This window comes from Pithys albifrons, chromosome 7 (assembly GCF_047495875.1).
Source record: "Pithys albifrons albifrons isolate INPA30051 chromosome 7, PitAlb_v1, whole genome shotgun sequence".
Classification (NCBI taxonomy): Eukaryota; Metazoa; Chordata; class Aves; order Passeriformes; family Thamnophilidae; genus Pithys; species Pithys albifrons.
In genome coordinates, this window is record NC_092464.1 from 56,909,571 (window position 1) to 56,931,320 (window position 21,750).

Consider the following 21,750-nt stretch of genomic DNA (forward strand, 5'->3'; position numbering starts at 1 on the left):
AGTATGATATTCCCATTTAATTCCAAAAGGTTCTAATGCCTCTTTAATAATTTTGGAGGTAAAATGTGGCCCTCGGTCTGAGTCTATTACTGTTATGACTCCATACCGGGGAATAATTTCTTCCAATAATATTTTAACCACTGTTTTGGCAGTTGCTCGAGCTACAGGAAAAGCTTCTACAAAGTGGGTGAGGTGATCTACTAAAACCAAGAGATAATGGTATCTTCCCACTTTAGGTAGTTCAGTAAAATCGGCTTGTAGCCTTTCAAATGGTCTTTTAGCCAATTCCCTCCCACCTTGTACCTTTTCTCTTAATTGTTGTTTATTTACTTTTTGACAGGTTAAACATTCTCCAACAATTTGTTTGGCAATGTTATAAGTTCCTATACTTATATATTTGGTTTCAAATTGATCCACCAATGCTTGTACTCCCCAATGAGTTTGTCGATGGAATTCTCTCATAATCCTTTGAGTTAGCCCTTTGGGAAGGATTTCCCTCCCATCTGGTAGCAGCCACTTGTTATCTTTTTCTACTGCTCCCACTTGCTGCAATTTTTCTTTTTCCCGATTAGTGAAACTTTTGGTTATTTCGATTTTGCTGCTATTTATTTCTTGTGCTTTTATCATCAGTAATGCAGCTCGCTTTGCTTCTTCATCAGCTAGATTGTTTCCCCTTATCTTAGGAGATAGCCCTTTTTGGTGTCTTCTTACGTGTACCACAGCTATTTGATTGGGCAGTCTTAAGACCTTTAGGGTTTCTTTAATTAGTGTTTCATGTATTAGGCCTTTTCCTTGGGTATTTATTAACCCTCGCTCTTCCCATATTTTCCCAAATGTGTGCACAATCCCATATGCATATTTTGAATCAGTAAAAATTGTCCCTGTTTTGTTTTTCAATAGCTGAAGAGCTCTTAAGAGAGCATATAGCTCACAAGCTTGGGCCGACCAGGTCTTATCCAAGGGCCCAGATTCCTTAATTTCAAACGTTTTTCCATCAACTATAGCGTACCCTGATTTGCGTTGCCCATTTACTACTCTAGAAGATCCATCTGTATATAATTTTTCCCCATCAGGTAATTCTTCTTCTTCTAAATCTTCTCTAATTTTAGTTTGAGACTCGATTACTTGAATACAATCATGTGACAATTTTTCTAAGGGTTCTCCATATAGAAATTGAGCTGGGTTTTGAAGGCTGGTTACTTCTAGTTCCAATTTGGGAGAATGGATTAAAATGCTTTCGTATTTTAACAACTTACTATCTGTTAGCCATTTCTCAGCTTTTTGTTGTAATATTCCGCGTATATTATGAGGGGTATATATCTTTAATTCTGCACCAAAGGTTATTTTCTTGGCTTCTTCTGCTAGAAGAGCAGTGGCCACAATAGCCTGTAGGCAAGTGGGCCACCCTCTACTGACAGGATCTAGTATTTTGGAAAAATACCCCACTGGCTTTTTCTTTCCAGCCCACTCTTGGGTTAAAACTCCATACGCGGTCCCATTTTCTGTATTTATAAATAGGAAAAAAGGTCTCTTTATATTTGGTAGGCTTAATACAGGTGCATTTACCAGATCTGCTTTTAATTCTTCTAATTGACTTTCATCTTTTGGACTTCACTTTAATAGTCCATCAAGAGTTAGTTTTTCATATAAAAACTTTACTTTGCTACTGTAATTTTCAATCCATTGTCTGCAATATCCTAATAATCCCAAAAGTTGCCTAATTTGTCTTTTACTTGTGGGGGCTTGCAGGGATAGGATTCCATTAACCCGATCGGGGTCTAGTCTTTTATGTCCCTTACTAAGCCAGTGTCCTAAATATTTGACTTCTTCTTCTGTGAATTGTAGTTTAGATTTTGAAACCTTTAATCCTATAGAACCCAGAAAGTTTAGCAACCTGATAGTTTTTTTGCGAACTTGATTTTGGTCTTCTCCAGCTATTAACAGATCATCTACATATTGTAGTAAGGTGACACTTTGGCTAACACAAAAAGATTTCAATAAGCATTCTAGAGCTTGCCCGAATAAATTGGGAGATTCCGTAAACCCTTGGGGTAACACGGTCCACCTTAGTTGTTGTTTACGGTGGGTGTTGGGATTTTCCCACTCGAAAGCAAAGTAATTCCGGCTTTTTTCCTTTAGAGGACAAGCTCAAAAGGCATCTTTCAAATCTACAACGCTATACCATTTGTAGTCGGGGGAAAGTTGGCTTAATAAAGTATAAGGATTAGCCACCACTGGGAATCGGGTAATGGTTCTTTTATTGACCTCTCTTAGGTCTTGGACAAGCCTGTATGACCCATCAGGCTTCCGTACTGGTAAAATTGGAGTATTATGAGGTGACATACAGGGTTCCAATAATCCTTGTTTTATCAACCTTTCGATTATAGGTTGTAAACCCTGTTTACCTTCTTGTGAAATAGGGTATTGTCTGATTCTTATTGCCTCTTCAGGATTTTTAATGGTTACTTCGAGAGGCTTTATGTCCAATTTTCCTACAGAGTCTGGGGTGTACCAGACTCCAGGATTTATTTCTCTCTCATCTTCTACAGTGAGAGAGTATAATTTAACTTTTAACTTTTGGTTCTCCACTTCTAAATTTATCCCTAATTCAATCATTAAATCCCTTCCCAAAAGATTGTATTCGGCTTCTGGGACCAATAGAAATGACCCTACTCCAATCTTGGAGGGGGCCTCTATTTCTACTCCCTTTAGTACGGGGACCTTAAAGGGTTCCCCTTTTGCTCCAATTACATATATATTCTCCGAGGATGGTGAACACCCTCGGGGCACTTGTTGGACAGTTGATTTTTCTGCCCCGGAGTCTACTAGAAACTCCATTTCTTCTTGCTGGGGACCTAGTTTTAATTTTATCAAGGGCTCTGTTCCTTTTAGGGTCCCCAGCACATAGAGCCCCTGACCCCTCTAATCTTCTTTAAATGCTGCTTCATCTTGTATGCGTTTTCTACAGTTCCTCTTCAGATGCCCCTTCTTCTGACAGTAAAAACATTCAATATTTTTCAAGTCTTTTCGCTCTTTTTGGTCTCTCTTGTCATTTCCATCTACTCGTTGGGGTATCCCACCCTTTTTACCATTATTAATTTCACGTTGCTCTTCTCTAACCGCTGCAACCAAAATTCTTGCTTGCTTCTTTTGACTTTCTTCATCTCGCCTCACATAAACTTTCTGAGCCTCCTGCAAAAGTTCATCTAATCCTTTCTCTTGCCAATCATTTACCTTCTCTAACTTCCTTCGTATGTCTACCCAGGACTTGGCCACAAACTGGGTCTTTAATAAGGCCTGTCCCACTGGGGTGTCTGGGTCTAAACCAGAATAAAGCTGTAAGCTTTTTCTTAGTCTTTCTAACCATTCTGTGGGGCTTTCATCTTTCTTTTGGTGTTCACTAAAAGCTTTGTTGATGTTTTGTCCTCTGGGGACGGATTCTCTAATACCTTGGACAATAATATCCCTCAGATCTGCCATGTGTGTCCGATCTCCTGGGTCTTGATTATTCCAGTTAGGCCGCTGTAAAGGCCATTTAGTATCTGCGGCTGGGCCATTTTGATGTCTTGTATCCCAATTTCTCATTCCAGCCCTTCGAATCATTTCTCTTTCTTCTACTGTGAATAATATTCTTAAAATAGATTGTATTTCATCCCACGTATATAAATTGGGACCCAGGAATTGGTCTAACCTTTCGGACACACCAAGTGGATCCTCTAACAAATTTCCCATTTCCTTTTTAAATTCTCTTACGTCCCCTGAATTTAAGGGAATTGACACAAATCCCACCCCTGGTTGGGGACCTCCCATAGCTGTTTCTCTTAAGGGATATAATTTATTTTCTGATCGCCCCCTCCTCCCAGTCTGACTTCTGGTAACTCTTCTAGCTGGTTCCGGGGACTGTGATGGTGAGGGTGTTGGGGAATCCTCAGAGTCCGTTAAAGGATCTAGCTGAGGAGCAGTAGGTACTGCAATGGGTGCAGGGATTGGAGCAGGGAGAGGAGGGACATAGGGAGGAGGAGATAGCGGGAGTTCCTCAATTTTCAAATGTTTTTTCTTAGTTTCTTTTTTCTCTTTAAGTGGATATAGATATGTCTTGGTTTCTGGTCTTACCCATAAGCTTGCATACTCACTTTCTTCAGGATTAAAAGGTATTTTGGTTTTAACATACTCATTTAATGCGTTACATAGGCAGTCTTCAAATGTCCCAAATATAGGCCAATAAAGACTGTCTCTTCGGATTTGTCTACCTCCCCATACCTTCATACAATAATTTACCATCTTTTCTCTACTCTTTCCCTGGTTAGAGGGCCAACTATCCCAACAGGTCATCATGAGCCCTAAGGGGCTATCAGGGGGTATATCCGGGAGCTTTACTTCAAACCCTCCCATGGGATCAGAAAATTTACTCTTTTTCTGTCCCATCTTCCAAAGTGCCTTCACACACACACACACTCGTTTTCCTCTCGTTCGTGGCCCACGCTCTCGCGAGCAATGGGAACCGCACTACGTAGAGAGTCCGCACTCACTTGGTTCTGTAAGAACCTCTCATTCACTGCACTCCAGGAAACCCTTCCCCAACCGAACAGAATCGTACTATACTTACTCGTCCTTGGGTCTCTTGTTCGGGCAGTGCGCACTGGAATTACGGGGTCCTTTATGGCCAAACCGACACCTGACTGCAGTCCGTTCTGTTGCTCTTTCTACTTGCCCTCTAGGTTCGGGTGTCCAGGGTCTTGTTCCGTAGAATCTGCGTCCAGGACCGTCTGTTTGGGATGACGGGAGCGCTCTTCCTGTCGACGATCCACGTCCAAGGCCTTTGGATCCGAGTCACGGCACCAGAATTGTTATAGATACCGAGGCGTTGGCTAGATAACTCAACGTTTATTTTATTTTATAAGGAAAAAAAAGGTTAATAGCATTTATTAAAAAAAGGTAGTGATTTTATTAAGTGATTTCAGCATCCAGCTCTGTAGGCCTTAGCCTCAGTGATTGCAGCGTCCAGCTCTGTAGGCCTTAGCCTCAGTGATTACAGCTCTTTGTGAAGGCAAGGAGAGGAGCAACACAGTGCTTGCAGGATAGCAGAGCACCGGGTGACCCAGGAGACCAGCTCCCAAAGGTTCACATCTGGCTCTCGTCCAGGGCTCTGCTTATATTCACTTTTTCTGGCGTAGGCCACGCCCCCTTTGCGCAGGCGCAGTTTCCATGTGTTACAAAGCAGTTTCGCAATCGCTTCTCGTTTGCGCAGGCTCAGTTCTGTGCGTTGTAACAGTTGCAGTCCTCAACCAGGTCCGGCCGTGTTTCGCAATACCTTTTGCCTCATGGTGCCCAGGAGTGGGGGGGTTTCCATGTGGCTGTACAGTCCGGGGTACTTGGCAAGGGACAAACTGCAGGCTTTGGCATGATGTCCTGTTCGATTGTACACAGCAGGAAGGGTTGCAATGCTGTACGTTCAGACGGGGGTCGGCTCGTGCTGAGCCGGCGCCCGCTGGCATGCTTGGTCGCAGGCTCCCCACGCTGGTTCAGCTTTTAGCATGGGCGGCGGGACTTCCCTGGTGGGGCTGATTTATGGCTAGCTGGAGAAACTCCCCAGGGCGGCGGCTATCTCTGCTTGTCCACCTCCACTGCGCTCCTGCCTTGGCATGGGGTAGCTGGGGCCAGGTGTGGGGGCTGCACAGCCTTCCTTGGGGGGGGGACTGGCGGGGAGCTTGGCAAGGCTTGCGCTGTGGGTGACCGTGGTACTGGGACTTTTGGGGGTGCTCTGTGGGACTTGGTTTCCAGCGACATGGCTGGCAGGCACCTTGGCAGAATATGGAGACAGCCAGGGCTTTCCAGCATGGCTGGCGTGGGAGTCGGGATTGACCGGGGCCGTAGGGGAAAAGAGAAAAACTGGTGGCTCTGAGTTTTGGGTGTTTTGGGAGTGAAACCGGGCATGTATGGCCAGGAAAGGCTTGTACTGGGAAAGATGGAGAGGCTGAGAGGAAGTGGGGGTTTTTCCCGGGTGCTGGCTTAGGGGGGGAACGGAATGAACCGAGGGGGTTTGCAGGGCATGGGTCTTCCCCGGAGATTCAGTGGAGGGGGGGTTTTGGCTAGCAGGGTCCCGGTGTGACAATGTGGTTGAGGAGAAGAAGGGAATTCTTAGGGCTAGAAACGGTAAAAAAAAAGGCAGGGAGGTATTTTTCTTAGCAGGGCGAAACTGTTTAGGGCTAGAAAAACCTGTAGGGGAAGGAGGGGGGAAGGCACCGGGCTGAGAGGTATTGAAACTGGGGAATCTTTCCTTTTCTCTAGAGTGAGTACTCTACATTCCTTGTTAAGCACCGAGCCATTCTCCGATAAGGCATTGTTCTTCTGCTGGGAAGCTGTCTTTCTGGTTTTTACAATCCTCCAAATTTTCAGGCATATTTAATTTTACATTTAAAACAAAATTAAAAATACTATTTGATTTGGTTTCTAGCAAATTAATTAATTCATCTATTACACCAGGAATCCTAGGGCTCTGCCCTCCTTTTTTGGTGTACTGGGTCTCTCCCTTCTCTGCTCTGCTGCAGGTCCTGGGTGTCCTGAGGGTTCCCCTCTCTGGGGTCCTGCTTAGGGATAATGTGGGATTTTGGGGGTCCCAGAGATCTCTTCTCCCCTCTCTGCTGCCGTGTGCTTGGAATCCCAGGGGTCTCTACTCTCTCAGGTTTCGCCTTCTCCAGGCTCTTGGGGGTCCCACCTCCCCCCTGCATTGCTGCTCCCCCCTCCTCTCCACACTGCCGGGGGTTCTCTCTCCAGTACCCCCGTTTAAGGCACCCGGGGTTCCTTCTGTGCTCCTGCCCCCCAATTCCACCATCTCGGGGCTTCCCCAGCTCCGCTATCGCCCCTCTCCGCTCTCCCCACTCCGCGGGTCCCGGGGTTCCCTCCCGGATCACCCGAGGGGCCCCAAAACCGTGATCGCCCCCCTGCCCGTCCGACCCACCGACCGCCACGTGGTGCTTTCTTTGTCCTCCTGTCCCGGCTCCTGCCGTTCCTCTGTACCTCCTCTCCCTGCCGCTTCTCCGTCTCCACAGTCCCGCCCCCTTCAGCCCTTCTCCTCCTCTCCCCAGGCCCAGCGCCCCCCCCCCCCCTCCCCGGCCCCCCTTGCCCCCAGCCCCGCCGCCCCCCGCGGGAGGAGCAGGGATGGAGCCGGGGCAGCTCGGGATGGGGCAGCGCTGGGCTCTTGGCCGCTCCCGCCCGCACTCGGCCCCCGCCGCAGTGCCACGGCCGGGACAGCGCGGGGGTGCCCGGCCTGGCCGCCCCCACCTCCCCCCCCGCCCCAAATTGCCGTCCCGCGGGGCGCTGGGGGCGAGGGGGAGGCGCGGGGGGGGCTCGGAGGCCACTGGGCTGCGGGGACCATCAAAGGATGGAGTTTGCAACTCTCAGAGAAACAAGGAGGGGCAGCAACAAAACCTCTGCCCTGCACGGCCAGAAGGCACACCTGGGGCTGCTCAGGAGCCTGATCCAGACAGTCCCTTGGCAAACTGCCCTGAAAAACAAAGGGCTCCAGGGAGGATGGACACACTTCCACAACAGCCTGTCCATCCCTGTGTTCCCAAAGCTGAGCCAGCAGGCAAGAGAACTGGCCTGGCTGGGCAGGGAGCTTTTGCAGAGATTTGGGAAGGATGTTGAGGGGCTGCAGCATAGCCAGGGAAGGGCAACAAGGCTGTGGAAGGCTCTGGAGCACAAGTGCTGGCAGGAGCAGCCGAGGGAGCTGGGGGTGTTGAGCCTGCAGAGGAGGAGGCTCAGGGGAGACCTTTTCACTCTCTGCAACTCCCTGCAAGGAGGTTGGAGCCAGCTGGGGGTCGGTCACTTCTCCCAGGCAACCAGCAACAGGACAAGAGGACACGGCCTTAAGCTGCCTGTCACGGGTGGCAGTGGAAGGCTTAGACAAAAGTAATTACAGAGGCCCTGCTGTTGAGTCAGGAGGTGCACAAAGTATCCAATCTCAGCCTTGGATTATGCCAATCATTTCAATTGAAGGAATTATAGAGGTGTGATTGAACCACTTTTGTCCTGCAGGTTTTAGTGATGGAAAACTGGGAATATTTACAGAAAATGAATCATTTGTTATTAAAAATTATTTACTACACAATATAAACAGTAAAACTACTAGTGGTACAGTATAAGATAGGATAGTGCACTATATTAAAGCAATTGTAGAAGCAATTCTATTCAAGCTGGCAAAAGGAAACAATTCTTAAGTAGAGATTTGATGTCACTCCCCCAGCCCAAGGCTCATGGGGAGATCTCTGCTCTCAGCCTCCAGGAGTGACCTTGGAGGGGGTTCCCACCCAAGGCAGGAATCTCCAAACCACCACCCCACCCCCCCTCCAAGAAGGTTTATGTTGGGAGAACCTGCCCCTGGGAAAGGGGACTGGACCTTTAGGGTCTAAAGGGATTGACTGACAGTCATTTGACTCCAGTGGTTGCCTCCCCATCAGGATGTTAATTTGGGGCTGAACCCAGACTGGTTTCAACATCTCCTGCCTTGGCCTGGTCCTCTCTCAGCTCCCCACCCACACATTGGCAAATAGGGCATTGTCTTGGTCACATTCCAGGGGGATGTCCTGCCACAGTGTCCCAGTGTGCCATTAATTCCCTGAGGCCCTGCAGTGTCCCAGTGGCCCCTTCATGCCATGCAGGGCCAGGCAGAGGATCCCCAACCCGGAGACCCCGACCCCGGCAGCACCTTGCAGGGGTGGGGGAGGGGGGGCATCCGGAGGCAGCTCTGGGGGTGGGTGAACAGGATCTGGGAAGGGACCGGGATGGAATTGGACAGACTGGGACAGAACGGAGTGAACTGGGACACCAGGATACACTGGAGCAGGACCAGGACCCTGCAGGATTAGAACCAGGGCAACAAGTATCATACTGGGAGCAACTGGGATCATATTGGGGGTGACTGGGGTCATACTGGGAACCTACTGGGAGTGACCGGGAGCATGCTGAGGACAGCTCAGACCATGGTAGGAGGAATTGGGATATGCTGGGCTAATTGGAATCATCCTGGGAGCAACTGGGACTACTCTGGGTGTGACTGGGAGTAGCTGAGAGCTACTGGGATCATGGTGGAAGTTACTGGGAAAAACTTGGAGTTAGTGGGACCACAGTGGGGGCAACTATGGTTTACTGGGAGAGACCAGGAGTGACTGGAGTCCTCCTGGGACTGCCTGGGAGCTGTGGAACACATGGAAATTTCTGGAGTGAGCTCTGGAAAAGTGTCCTGCGTGTGCAGGGCAGCAAATCCTGATGTTCTCCAGGAGACCAGCTCTGCTCTCTGGCTCAGGGTTTCCCTCAGGCTGGGCAGTTTGACCCCAGGCAGGTGCAGCCCTACAGGAGGTTGTGGGGCTGCAGTGCCGGGGGCTGTGCCCCGAGATGCTCCTGCCCCAAGGGCTGAGGGACCTGCCAGTCTTTACTGCTGGGGCAGGATCATGCCCCGCGCGGGGCTCCTGGGTCCAGAGCAGGAAGGACAACAACAGGTTTGGTGCCCAGCATTGTGGCAGGAGGTGCAATAGGCTGGGCTGGCTGGGCTGGCCTGGGTGGTCTCTCTGCCCTTGGCTGTGGGCTCTGCAGGGGGAAGTTTCTCCTGCCCTGCTTGCACCCTGGTGTTGCCCCACTGCTGGGCCCTCGGGCAGGTGGGTGTTTGTGGCCTGGGCTGTTCTCACACACACCAGATGTGCGTGAGGGGGGCATTCAGGTGTGTTCTCCTTCCCCAGATCCTGGCTCTTGGACACACCTGGTCCTGTCCTGGAGCATCTCCTCCCACACTGGGTCCTTGGCTGCTTTTCACTGGATCAAAGAGTAATAAAAGCCTGGCTTTGGCCCCACAGACACAGATGAAAATGTCCTTCCTGCTGGGAACCAGTCCAAGGAAGCTCCTGGTTTCTGTCCAGGCAGGGGCAGACATGCATGGGCTGCAGAGGGTTAATGCAGATAAAATCACCACTGAGGCTCCTTCCTCAGTGGCATTTGATGCTTTTGGACAGGCAGGGACCAGCTCTGTGTCCTGCACAGAAGAGCTTCACCCTCATCCCGACCCCTCAGTGACATGATGGCACTGAAAAGCAGGAAATAAACTCTCCATTTGCTCTCAGCTTTTGCCTTTCCAGGATCCCACACTCCCAGTGCTAAATGACACCCCTCATGCCCAAACAGCTGAAATGGATTTTCTCAGTCCAGCAGTGCCAGAGCAGGAGCAGCCATTAAAGCAGGTTTCAATTCCTGAAAGGCTTTCCTGCATCCAGGAGTCCAGGGCAGCCCTTGGGCCTTCCCATGTGTTTCAGTGGCTTTTATGTTGCAGAAAGAAGTTTACATTTGAATATTTTCCTGAAAAAAAACCCTAAAACTCACACAAGTTAGCTGTTATACTCAAAACTGATATTTTTTATCAATTGCTAAGAGATGCAGAGGAAGAGAGAAATAATAAATGTGAGAAATGTAGGCCTAATTCGTCTCAAAAATGTAATAAAGTACACTGTATGGCTTGCCACATCATTCAGTGGGATTCTGAAAGCACTAAATCTGGGCGTTGTGGAATATGCTGTACAGATTTAGCAACAGAGCAACTATAAGTCAGACACGAACTTAGTTTAACAAACAAAAAGGGAGTAAAAGAAAGCCAAAGTTAATGGCTAAGCAGCCTGTTGATACAAGATAGAAACAATGTAAACAAAGATTAAGCCGGTACTTCAACACAATAGGAGACAGATGGAATTAAGACAAGGAGGGAGTACCCCAAGACAGAGAGACAAAACCTGAGCAGCTGAGCTTCTGAAGTAAAAAGTTAAGCTAAGAATATCGCAATCCTTCCTGACAGAATCAGATGGGAAGATTTAAAAAGGTAAATCGTTTAACATGAAATAAATAATATGTATGTTTTGACTGTATATGAGCAGAGCCAGTGAGCTCTAAGGTTGTGTTACTGACAGAGTGGTGACTGCGGTCACACCCAGCACTGGTTTACTCTGTGATTTTCATTACCTATACAGCTAAAACTGCCCTTTTTTGCTGAGTGACTTGGTCATTTTGGGTGGTCATTTATAACAATAAACGGTTGGAAAACTGCTAAGATTACTTTCAGAAGCAAAGAGAAGCTTACCACGAAAAGCCACTTCTTTGCCAAGGTGTTGGGGGGTGGAGACTGACTTTCTTTGAGTTTCTGTTGCCTGAGATGGTTATCTCCTGGCCCTGGGAATGTGGCAGCTTGTGGGGAGGCATCTTTGGAATGCAGAGATTGGGATCTCAGGAAGAACTGTTTCCCAGGCTTTCTGGGCTGAGCCAAGTCAGGGCTGATCACACCATTCCCTGCTCTTTTCCAAAGGGGCTCAGCACTTGGACAGAGCCTCTTTTCTCTGCTGGCCCAGCCTCCTGTGTCCCTGGGAAACAGGCCATGTCCCAAAGTGCCAGAGCCCTCCCAGCTGCCAGGGAAAGCCTTTCCCCAGAGCAGTTCCCTGAGCAGAGCCAGGACTGTGCTGTGCTGCACAAACCCCTCGGCTGCAGCACAAACTCAGCCAGCTCGTTGGGACAGAGGAGCTGCACCCACAGACTTGGCTTGGGGGAGGGGAGGCAGAAGAGTCTCCCAGGGATGGATTTGAAATAGGAACCCCTGTGTGTCACCTCACGTCACCCAGTTGCTCCCAGTGTCGCCCCAATCCTTCCCAATCCATTCCCAGTCCCTCAGTGTGCCCCTCCAGCCCTCTCCCCTCTCTGCCACTGCCCCCTCAGCTTGTCTCAGTCTCTCCCCTCCCTCTCCCAGTGCCCTCCATCTCATCCCAGTCTCTCCCCTCTCTCTCCCAGTGCCCTCCAGCATGTCCATCTCACTGGTGCTGTCAAGCTCTCAGCCCAGCCCCAGCCCCTGCTCTGCTCCAGGATGGATTTGTACCCTGCACAGGTGCAGGTGAAGTGGTTCCAGGGCAGGCAGGACCTCCAGGACTACACGGCCACTGATGTGGTCCCCAATGGGAACTGGACCCACCAGTTGCTGGTGATGCTGGAAATCTCCCCCATGGGCAAGGTCACCTCCACCTGTCAGGGGGGGCACATCAGCCTGGAGCCCCCCCTGAGCTGGGACTGGGGTATGGCCTGGCAACTGGGAGGGGGGTTGGGGATCCTGGGAGTAACTGGGAAGGAGGTTGGGGGAGTCTTGGGGAAACTGGCAGGGAGTTTGGGGGAGCTTGGTGGTAACCAGGAGGGGCTTTGTAGGGGAATAGAGAGGCAGAGAAGGGGTTTGGAGTGTGATGGGAAAGGGTGTGCAAGTCATGGGTGCAAGTGGGAAGGATTTTGAGGGCCCTGAGGGATTACTGGGAAGAGGTTTGGGGGGCTGGGGTTTCTGGAATGGATTTTGAATAGTCCAAGGAGCAATTGGAGTGGAGTTTGGGGAGACCAGGTTTGACTGGGAAAGGACTGGGAGGGGGTCTGGGGAGTCCTCAGGGGACGAGTGTGATAGATGAAATTTCTTAATTTGCTAAACTCAAATTGAAATTGCATTTGATGATTTTTATTTGAATGTAGAAGTGTATATATATATGTTTAAAATCTGTTGAAACCCAGCGCGGGACAGGTTTTTTTTGCAGGAGCCACAAAGATAAGAAACCGTGATGAAAAGGACAAAAGAATCGAAACTACAACCTTCCAGACCCCCACCGCAGGGGGTTGGGAGAAGCCTACCTCTGGCTCGGCGGCATTCCCGTAAACCCCCTCCTCCCTTCCCCCCCTTTCAGTCCATCCTGGTTTCAGAACTTCTCGGCCCGGCGTCTACCCCTTCTCCCCCCCAGTTTTTTTCCTTATCAAGCCTCCCCCACCCTCGGACGCGAGTTTCGCTATAGTGCCCTTCCCCCCCTTTCCCGAGCCAGCGCCCGGACAACCCCCCCGACCCTGTGCTCTGTCTCAATCCCGCGGGGACCCCAAAATTTGGCAAAGCCCTTCTCCAAACCTAAGCTGCCCCCCCGTCTCCCCAAACGATCCCCGCACCGGATCTGTGCAGCCCCACGCTGGCTAAAACACCCTCCACACCCCATAACCCCGCTCCCACCACAGTGCCGAAGTTTTGTCGCCAGCCGCCCCGCTGGGAATCAAATTCCGTAACCCCAGCCCGGTTTTGCCAGCCCGCTGGTGCCCCGTTCCCCCCCTCTTTTTTTCTCTCACCCAGCCCGTCCCGGTTTCTTCACCCAGCCGGCACCGCCGCCGGTGCTGACCCCAGCCCCAAGGCTGCTCATGCCAGCCATCGGCTTGTGCCTGCCCGGCTCTGCCCATGGCTGCCAAACCGTGCAGCGACAAAGCTCCCTCCCGGTCCCCGGACCCCTTCCCACCTTGGTCCATCCCGGACCCCCCCCCCCCCCCCGGAACCGCCCTTCCTCCCTTAGAACCAGAGCTGCGTCCACTCTCCCCATCCCGAGTTATCCACACTCCAGTTCACTGTTTTATTTAATAAATAAAATTTCGATCTCCTGCCAAGCCCACCACTGGTTCAGCATATGAGACAGGTCAGCCACCGCCTGGAGTGGCCGCCTTGTCTGCAAAACCCTCCACGCTGCATCAAGACATTTGCTGCCACCACCCACGTCACTCCCGGAGCCACCTCAGCCCCGCGGCCGCATCAGGGTGAACCACCCCCGCAGTGCTGTGACCAGACCCCTACGTGGAGTAGCCCAGTCATCTTAGAAACTCTATTACCGCCATCTTCAGCCAACCCCATGGAAAGTCACGGGACCAGCCCAGCGGCCGCTGAACGGCAACTAATACACAATACCTCAAGCCTACACAACGCAGAATGTAGCGCCACAGAACTGAGCATGCGCAGAAAGGACACAGTTTGCGTAACTCTTATGAAATACAGGAACTGGGCATGCGCAGAAGGGACACAGGTTGCACTACTCTTGCAAAATGCATGAACTGCGTCTGCGCAAGGGGGCGTGGCCTACGCCAAAAAAGTGAATGTAAACGAGGTTTTGGTCCAGGTCTAGCACAAACATGTTGGGAGCTGGTCTCCTAGGTCGTCCAGTGCTCGGCCACGCTGCAAGCACTGTATTGCTCCTCTCTTGCCTTCACAAAGAGCTGAAATCACTGAGGTTGGGGCTAACTGAGCTGGACACTGATATCACTTGTTAAATCAATTTCTGTTTGTTTTTTTCCTTAATAAATAATGTTACTTATTTTTCATTATGAAATAAAATAAATACTAATATTCTAGCCAACGTCTAGCTGCCTATAACAAAGGTGCCCCTGTTCATGTCACTGAGGTTGGATATAGATGATCTTTGAAGGTCCTTGAAACTCAGGACACTCTATGATTCTGAGTTACTTCAGACAACTTTGAGAGTGCCCAACATCTTGACCCAACAGGGGGAAAGGTAATTTTCAAAAAATGGAAATTAAAGTCAGTATTGCAAAGACCCATCAGGTTCAGCCCCATAGAAAAGGAAAGTGATATTTCTTATGCTGTGGGTGCAGAAGGCAGTAAGTGTTGGGTTGAGCCTCAGAACACTCAAGCACCTGATCAAGTGCACCCACGAGCCAAGGCAAACACTGAGCAGAGTGAGGGGCAGTGAGTGGGGGCCTGACATGCAGAAGGAGCAGATTGCTGGGGGAGGAACTGCCTTTCCTGTGCCAGGACCAGGGCACATCCCACTGCAGGAAAAGCCCCAGGCCAGCCCCAGCACATTGAAGGCCACGGGCACAACTGCAGAGTGACTTGGTGGCACCTCTGCCAGGGAGAGCCTGAAACCCCAAATGCATCTTGGCAGCAGCAGGTCCTGCCAGTCCATGGCCAGGAGCCCTCCCTTGCCAGCCCAGCCTGGTGGGCAGCACTGCAGAGCTGCTGGTTAAGGGTGTTCTTTCTTGCTGGGCTCTGCAAAGCCACTTCTGCTACAGGAGCCTCATGGGGAAGCAATTGGGCCCCATCAACTTGGAGACAAGATATTAATCAAAACCTGCTCATGCTGTTGCCAAACCCCTCTGAAATGATTGGGGTAATAAAACCCCCTAACACTGCATGTTTGGTGGTACAAAGCAAGGCATCACTTTTTTCCCAGTGCTGGGTTTGTGTGTGTCCAACAGAAATCCTTTCACACAGACACCAATGCATCACTTTGTCACCTATTTATACACTTTTAGCAAACAAAAGAATCAATGTCCATTGGTTCTGAATCACAAAATTCCCTTGAATTAATTAACATTCTACCTTCTATTGATAAGGATTTCTTGCTTTCTCTGGTAATTAGTTGATGATTTTACTAGATTTTAGTATCTTTTTCTTCTAGTTTTGACATTCCATCATATACACTAAGTCTTTGTTAGTCATCTGATTTCACTGCTAATTTTTGCAAAATATCTCTGTGGTCCAGAAATTCTGCATTCCAGATGTCCAACATCAACAGCACATCTTTCTCTTCCAGGGTTTGTTCATTGAAGCATGTCGAGTTTAGCTTAACAAAACTTACAGATTTAGTGGTTTTCCCAAGCTGTGTTCTCACAATAGCAGCTCGTGTTAAATTCTGCTGAATGCTGCCAAAAAGTAATTTAAGGCCCAACAGAGAACTTTTGATTAATTAAAACAGATAATTAAAAAGTTAATTAAAACTGATCAAAAATTAGTGAAGTTATACCATTTTCCACAATCTGAGCAGAAACCTGAGGGTGGCAGAGGAAAGAGGAGACTGAGGCCAAGGAGATATGGCTGGAACGTGGTGGTTGTGAGGTCACTTCCACTGCAGCAGCCTGGGTGGCCCTCAGGAGACATTCTGGCCAGGGAGCATTGTGAGGTCATCCAGCACATCAGGGAACCCACACAACAGAAATTCCATCTGGGGGAGGAGAAGGAGTGGGGCAGGTGGGAGAGCCCCCAGGTTCTGATTCTGGGGGCAGCTCTGTCACACAACCCCACCAACCCTGGCTGGCAGGAAGGCAGCCTGGGCTTGTGGCCACCCTGCTCTGCACTGGCCCTGAAACTGCGGAAAAAGTCTTTTCCTCATCATTCCCTGTTTCCCTTAACACCCCTTGTCATTCATCCTCTTCACATGTCAGCTCCAGCCAAACCTTTCCTCCCTCAAAAAACAGTCCCCATTTCTAATTTTTTATTTTGCAAACTGTCCTTGCTGTCACCTCCTGGCAGTGGCTTCATGACCCCTGTCACAGTCAGCCCTGGCCCTGCACTGACCCAGCTCTGCTGCCCCACAGATGCTGCATCAGGAAGGGAAGGTCCATGGGGGAGGGAAATGCACAGGGACTCATCCTGGAAGGGACCTCAGGAGGTTTCTGGGCCAAACCAAAGCACAGTCAGTGGGGAAAGGGACACAAGAGTGGGATGTTTGTGTGCTCTGCCATGTCAGGAGAAGATGTAGAGCTCCAGAGACACCCAGACAATGTGGATCCGTCCAGGGGATGATCTCAGACAGTGGCTCCCAGGCCTCTGCAACTCCCTGGTTGCTCTGGTTTGATGGTCACTGGTGGTTACACCCACCCACACCCACCAGTGTTCTGTGCACACACACCGGTCTCACCAGTGTCTGGGCCCCAAGGAACACAAGACCTGATGATTTGTGGCTCCCACTCCAGTGATTGGCACTTGGATCTCCCTCCATAACCAGAGCACAGAGATCCCTTGACCCAGAAAGTTCTTGACAATGGAGAGATTGAGAAAACAGGACAGGCTGTGGGATCAGTTGCAGGGCAAGGCCAGAGAAAGACACTTAGCATTCACTTGCTTACACATAATTAGCTCTTCCATCATCTTTTTGTCTCTGTTTTCCTATGCTTGTTGCACCATGGACAACAGTGTTCCCCCCACCCTTTCCAATCCAGTATTTTTTTTCCTAAATGTCCCATGGCAAGTCTTTCACAGTCCCCAAATGCACTTTCTGGTTGCCCATCATGACTCTCAGACTCTGAGACAGAAATGGCCAACCTCAGATCAGGGTCATTCTGGGAAGCTCTGCCTTTGACCACTTGGAGAGCCTTTTATGCTGGGATGTTTTAAATCTCTATTAGTTCCTATGGAACTTTTTAGTTTTGAATGATTCCTCTAAAAACCTGAAAATTCATGTCCCTAAAATGGCAGTTCTTTCACATTTATAAAGTTTTGGGGATTAGGTCACATAAAAATGCTGACAAGGTGTCCGTAGGTGTTTGCAGCCCTGTGGAGAAGGAATTGGAGATACAGGAATGAAAGAATGATGAAACAGTTTGGGTTGAAAGAGACCTAAAGGAGCCTCCAGTCCAACTTCCCGCCCATTAACGAGGGAATCCTTCCACCAGTTCAGGCTACACAAAGTTCCTCACCTTGGACACCTCCAGGGATGAGGTTTCCACTTAGTGGGCAACCTGCTCCAGGTTCCTGCTCCCTTAATCAGAAAATATTTCTTCCTGACATCCAATGTAAATCTCCGCTTGCTGAGTTGCAGTTACTGTGCCTTGTTCTGCCAATACAACCTTTGGTAGAGTGTGTCAGTCTGTCTTTCCTGGACAAGGGGCACTGCATTTTCATGGCTAAACACCTTGGAGAGGGACCAGAGAGGGCCCATGAAGGCATTTGGAGGTCTCAAGCACATGACCAATATATAAGGACTGAAAGCCCTGGGCTCAGTGGTGTGGAGACTGAGTAGAGCACAGGAGAAGCCTGAGAGTGCTTGAAGTGCTCTCCCCTAGAGATGGTGGAGCTTTTCTTTGTAGTGAGAAACAGCATGAGAAAGAATTAATGTCACCAAGGGCAGCTGGGGAGGTCCAGGTTGGACATGAGGAGAAAGGAATTTCCCTCCAAGAGCAGTGCTTTGGTGCAACACAACACCAAGAAGTCTGAATTAGCCCATGGCTTTATCTCTCAAGAAGAGCCAGGGAGGAGGGAGAGACGTCAGTGCAGGAAAATTCCAGAGTGACAATGAATCCATTGTATCAATAAGACTCTGCAGTGTCACACTGTGCCGTTCATTCCATGAGGTTCAACAGTGTCCCAGTGGTGGTGTCAGAGATGGTGGAGCTTTTCTTTTTGTAGTCAGATATAGAATGAGAAAGAAATAATGTCACCAATGGCATCTGGGAAGGTCTATACTGGACATATGCAGAAAGGAGTTTCCCTCCAAGACAAGTGCTCTGATACAAAGCATCACCAAGAAGGGGTCTGGGCCAGCACAAGACATTGTGTTCCAAGGCAGAGCCAGGGAGGAGGGAGAGATGTCAGTGCAGGAAGGGGCCAGCGAGGTGGGGCAACCGGGGGATGCCGACAGCCTGCAGGGAAAGGGGCAGGGCATGGACACCATAGGACAGCCTGGGCTGGAGAGGAGACAGGGATGTGCAGAAGCTGAAAGACCCCAAGAGAGCCAAGTTGTGCAGGCCTTTGGCCATGGCTGCTGTGTGTGCCCCTGATGGCATGAGGAGACAAGTGAGCCTTGCAGCCCTGGGGCCTCATTGCCTCCTTGTCCCTGCTCAGCAGCCTGGGAGGTGCCACCCCATCCTCCTGCCCTTGGCATTGCACATCCACATCCCAGTGCCCCAGGATAAGATGTGAGAATGAGTAAGGGACTGGATATGTCTTTCCAGGGGCTGGGTGTCAGGGCTTGGCCCTTTGGAATAAGGAAACATATAGAGATTTCCTAAGCATGAGAGACACCTTTCCTTGCTTCTTCATAATTGTCACCACTGTCTGCAGTTTTCTGCTCTGCCTGGAATCTGGGGACACTTTCTCAGTCTTGTCTCTTAATTGGACCCATTAGCACTACAAGAAACTTCAGAGTTTCACTCTCACTTTGACTTCTTGAGAAGTTGTTTGAAGTTACTCTGATGGACTGAGTCTGATGTAAACAACACAAACCCCCCAGAGGGCCATTAAATGCCCTGGGCTGTTGCTGTGCTGCTGAGCTGGGCCGGGCTCCTGGCACACAGGGAGCTCCTGGCAAGCGGGCAGCGCTGCAGAGAGACAGCTCTGCCCAGGAGCAGCTCCTGTGCACAGCCCAGCAGGGCTCAGGGCACTGCCAGGGCAGCTCAGGGACACCAGCAGGGCACAGACAGAGCTTAAAGGGGCTCAGCATTGGGAGGATGACTCAGAGCTCATGGAGGAGAAATCTTTGCAGTGCTGGACACGGTGAGTCTGTGGGTGCAGGGCAATGTAGGGGCAGCTCCTGGAGGCATCTCCTAAAGCTGTCCCAGCCCCAGCTGATGGGATGTGTGAGGAGGGGGCTGTGGGGGACACTTTGGAATAGCTGTGGAGCTGGGGGGTGCAGCCAGGTGTGCCCAGGGCTGTGGGGCAGAGCAGGGTCCTGCAGCCCAGGGTGCTGTGCCCAGGGCAGGGACTCTGCTGCCTGCCAGGGTCAGCTCTCAGCCGGCCTGGGGAGCTGCTCACAGGGCTGGGGAGAAGTGCTGTGGGGAAGGAGCAGCCCCTAGTAGAGAAGAGGAAGGTCCTTCTCCTGTCAAAAGTGAGCTACAGACATAAGAGCTCCTTACAACTCCAGATCAATACAGAAAACTTCCCAAGGATATTTTCATGAAATAGAGCATGAGGAGGGATACCTTAAGGATGGGGAATACTCCTTTTCTTTCAGTACCGTCTTCTGGATTGTCAGGGTATTAACTGAGACAGAAATTCATCTCTGAGCCCAGTAGGAGACTCTGAAACCTGTAAGCTTTTGCTTCTAGAGGTGAAGAAACCAGGGTCCATCAGACACGACCACAGAGTGGCTCACAGGCAGCATCAGTGTTGCTTTTCCAGCCTCCTCAGTGTTGTTCTGCATTGCCATCAGAGCCTGTAGAGGCAGAGGTGCCCCTGGGCAGTGGCCTGTGCTGGGAGGGCTTTGCAGGGCAGAGCTGAGCACCCAGGGCTGGGCTGGGCTCTGGGAGCACTGCCAGGGCCCAGCCCTGGGCACAGGGAAGCAGCTGCTGGCAGGGACAGCTCCAGGCAGCAGAGCCCTGGGCAGGGAGTGGGGGAAAAGTGCCACTAAGGGATCCCTGGGACAGGGGGCATTCAGGCAGCTCTGGGGGCCCTTCCCTGCAGCTGGGCACTGTGTGCTGGGCCATGAAAATGAGGATTTCTCCAGTGGGACAGAACCTTCACCAGATGTGTGCAGAGATGGAACTTTTCTATTAAATGTGGGTTAAATCTGATGTTCCTTTTGAATGCCAGAGCTGTAATAAAAAATTTGCATATTCCAATGCAGTAGAGGAGCACTCACTCATTGGCAGCGCATTTGGTAATATTTCACACACTTATTTTAGCTAAAAACACACTGTTTTTTCAGAGAGCTCTGCCCTTAATACTCCCTGTATTTTCCTTTATTGAACAGACCCTGTGCTAAGAAACAACACATGTCCAACAGCAGCCCCATCAGCCAGTTCCTCCTCCTGCCATTGGCAGACACGCAGCAGCTGCAGCTCCTGCACTTGTGGCTCTTCCTGGGCATCTCCCTGGCTGCCCTCCTGGGCAACGGCCTCATCATCAGCGCCGTAGCCTGCGACCACCACCTGCACACCCCCATGCACTTCTTCCTGCTCAACCTGTCCCTCACAGACCTGGGCTGCATCTGCACCATTGTCCCCAAAGCCATGCACAACTCCCTCTGGCATACCACAACCATCTCCTACACAGGATGTGCTGCACAGGTCTTCTTCTTTTCCTTTTTCATGTCAGCTGACTTTTATCTCCTCACCATCATGTGCTACGACCGCTACATTGCCATCTGCAAACCCCTGCACTACGGGACCCTCCTGGGCAGCAGAGCTTGTGCCCACATGGCAGCAGCTGCCTGGGCCAGTGGTTTTCTCTACTCTCTGCTGCACACAGCTAATACATTTTCCCTGCCCCTGTGCCATGGCAATGCCCTGGGTCAGTTTTTTTGTGAAATCCCCCAGATCCTCAAGCTCTCCTGCTCACATTCCTACCTCAGGGAAGTTGGCTTTATTGTGGTTAGTGTCTTTTTAGGACTTGGTTGTTTCATTTTCATAGTTTTCTCGTATGTGCAGATCTTCAGGGCTGTGCTGAGGATCCCCTCTGAGCAGGGACGGCACAAAGCCTTTTCCACGTGCCTCCCTCACCTGGCTGTGGTCTCCCTGTTTGTCAGCACTGTCATGTTTGCCTACCTGAAGCCTCCCTCCATCTCCTCCCCATCCCTCGATCTGGCACTCTCAGTTCTTTATGCAGTGGTTCCTCCAGTACTGAACCCCCTCATCTACAGCCTGAGGAACAAGGAGCTCAAGGATGTCCTGAGAAAAATGATGACTGGATGCTGCTCAGTAGCAAGAACCTGCCAGTTTTCTTCTATACGGTGTTCAGAATAAAACTCATGCCAGGCTCAGTTTGCTTTCCCAGTTTTTTCTTTGTGGTCAGTGGGGCCTTTTTGCCATAATGTTGTGCTCAATTAAATTGTTTTATTCATCTTGTCATCTAAATCACTGTCTCGTTTATTAATGCAACTCTTTTAATCTTTAATTGAGTAATTGTGCTATCTCTATATTTAAATAAAATAAACTCTCTTGCATTAGCCTTGTGTGTCTGAGGAGATCATTGGAGATCATTGGATTTTTCCTTTCAGGCACCTACTGTACAGTTTCATGTGTGCAGAGAAGGGCAGAGAGTCCCAGCACAGCAGCACTGCCAGGGAGCACCAGCACTGGGCCTTTGCTGACCTGCTCTCTTTCCACTTGTACACTCTCCTGCAGAGCCCCTGGGCTGGACTAAGGCCTTGGTCCTCTGCCAGCTGGGACACAGACCTGCTGCATGTCCATCCTGGGCTCACAGGCAGGGACAGGCCATGG

General features: G+C 50.2%; 2 protein-coding genes and 1 pseudogene across 2 annotated transcripts in view; 2 read left to right on the forward strand and 1 right to left on the reverse strand.

The window, feature by feature from the left end:
* LOC139673813 (zinc finger protein 850-like) overlaps window positions 1-21,750 on the forward strand; it is a 408,695-nt gene that overhangs the window by 151,041 nt on the left and 235,904 nt on the right. The gene's annotated exons all lie outside the window — the stretch shown is intronic.
* Window positions 1-21,750, reverse strand: part of LOC139673822 (zinc finger protein 135-like) — a 302,962-nt pseudogene that overhangs the window by 78,039 nt on the left and 203,173 nt on the right.
* On the forward strand, window positions 20,242-21,273 carry LOC139674152 (olfactory receptor 14C36-like). Its single transcript, XM_071560301.1, has one exon. It carries the CDS (start codon window positions 20,305-20,307, stop codon window positions 21,271-21,273), a length of 969 nt encoding a protein of 322 aa, XP_071416402.1. The 5' UTR covers window positions 20,242-20,304.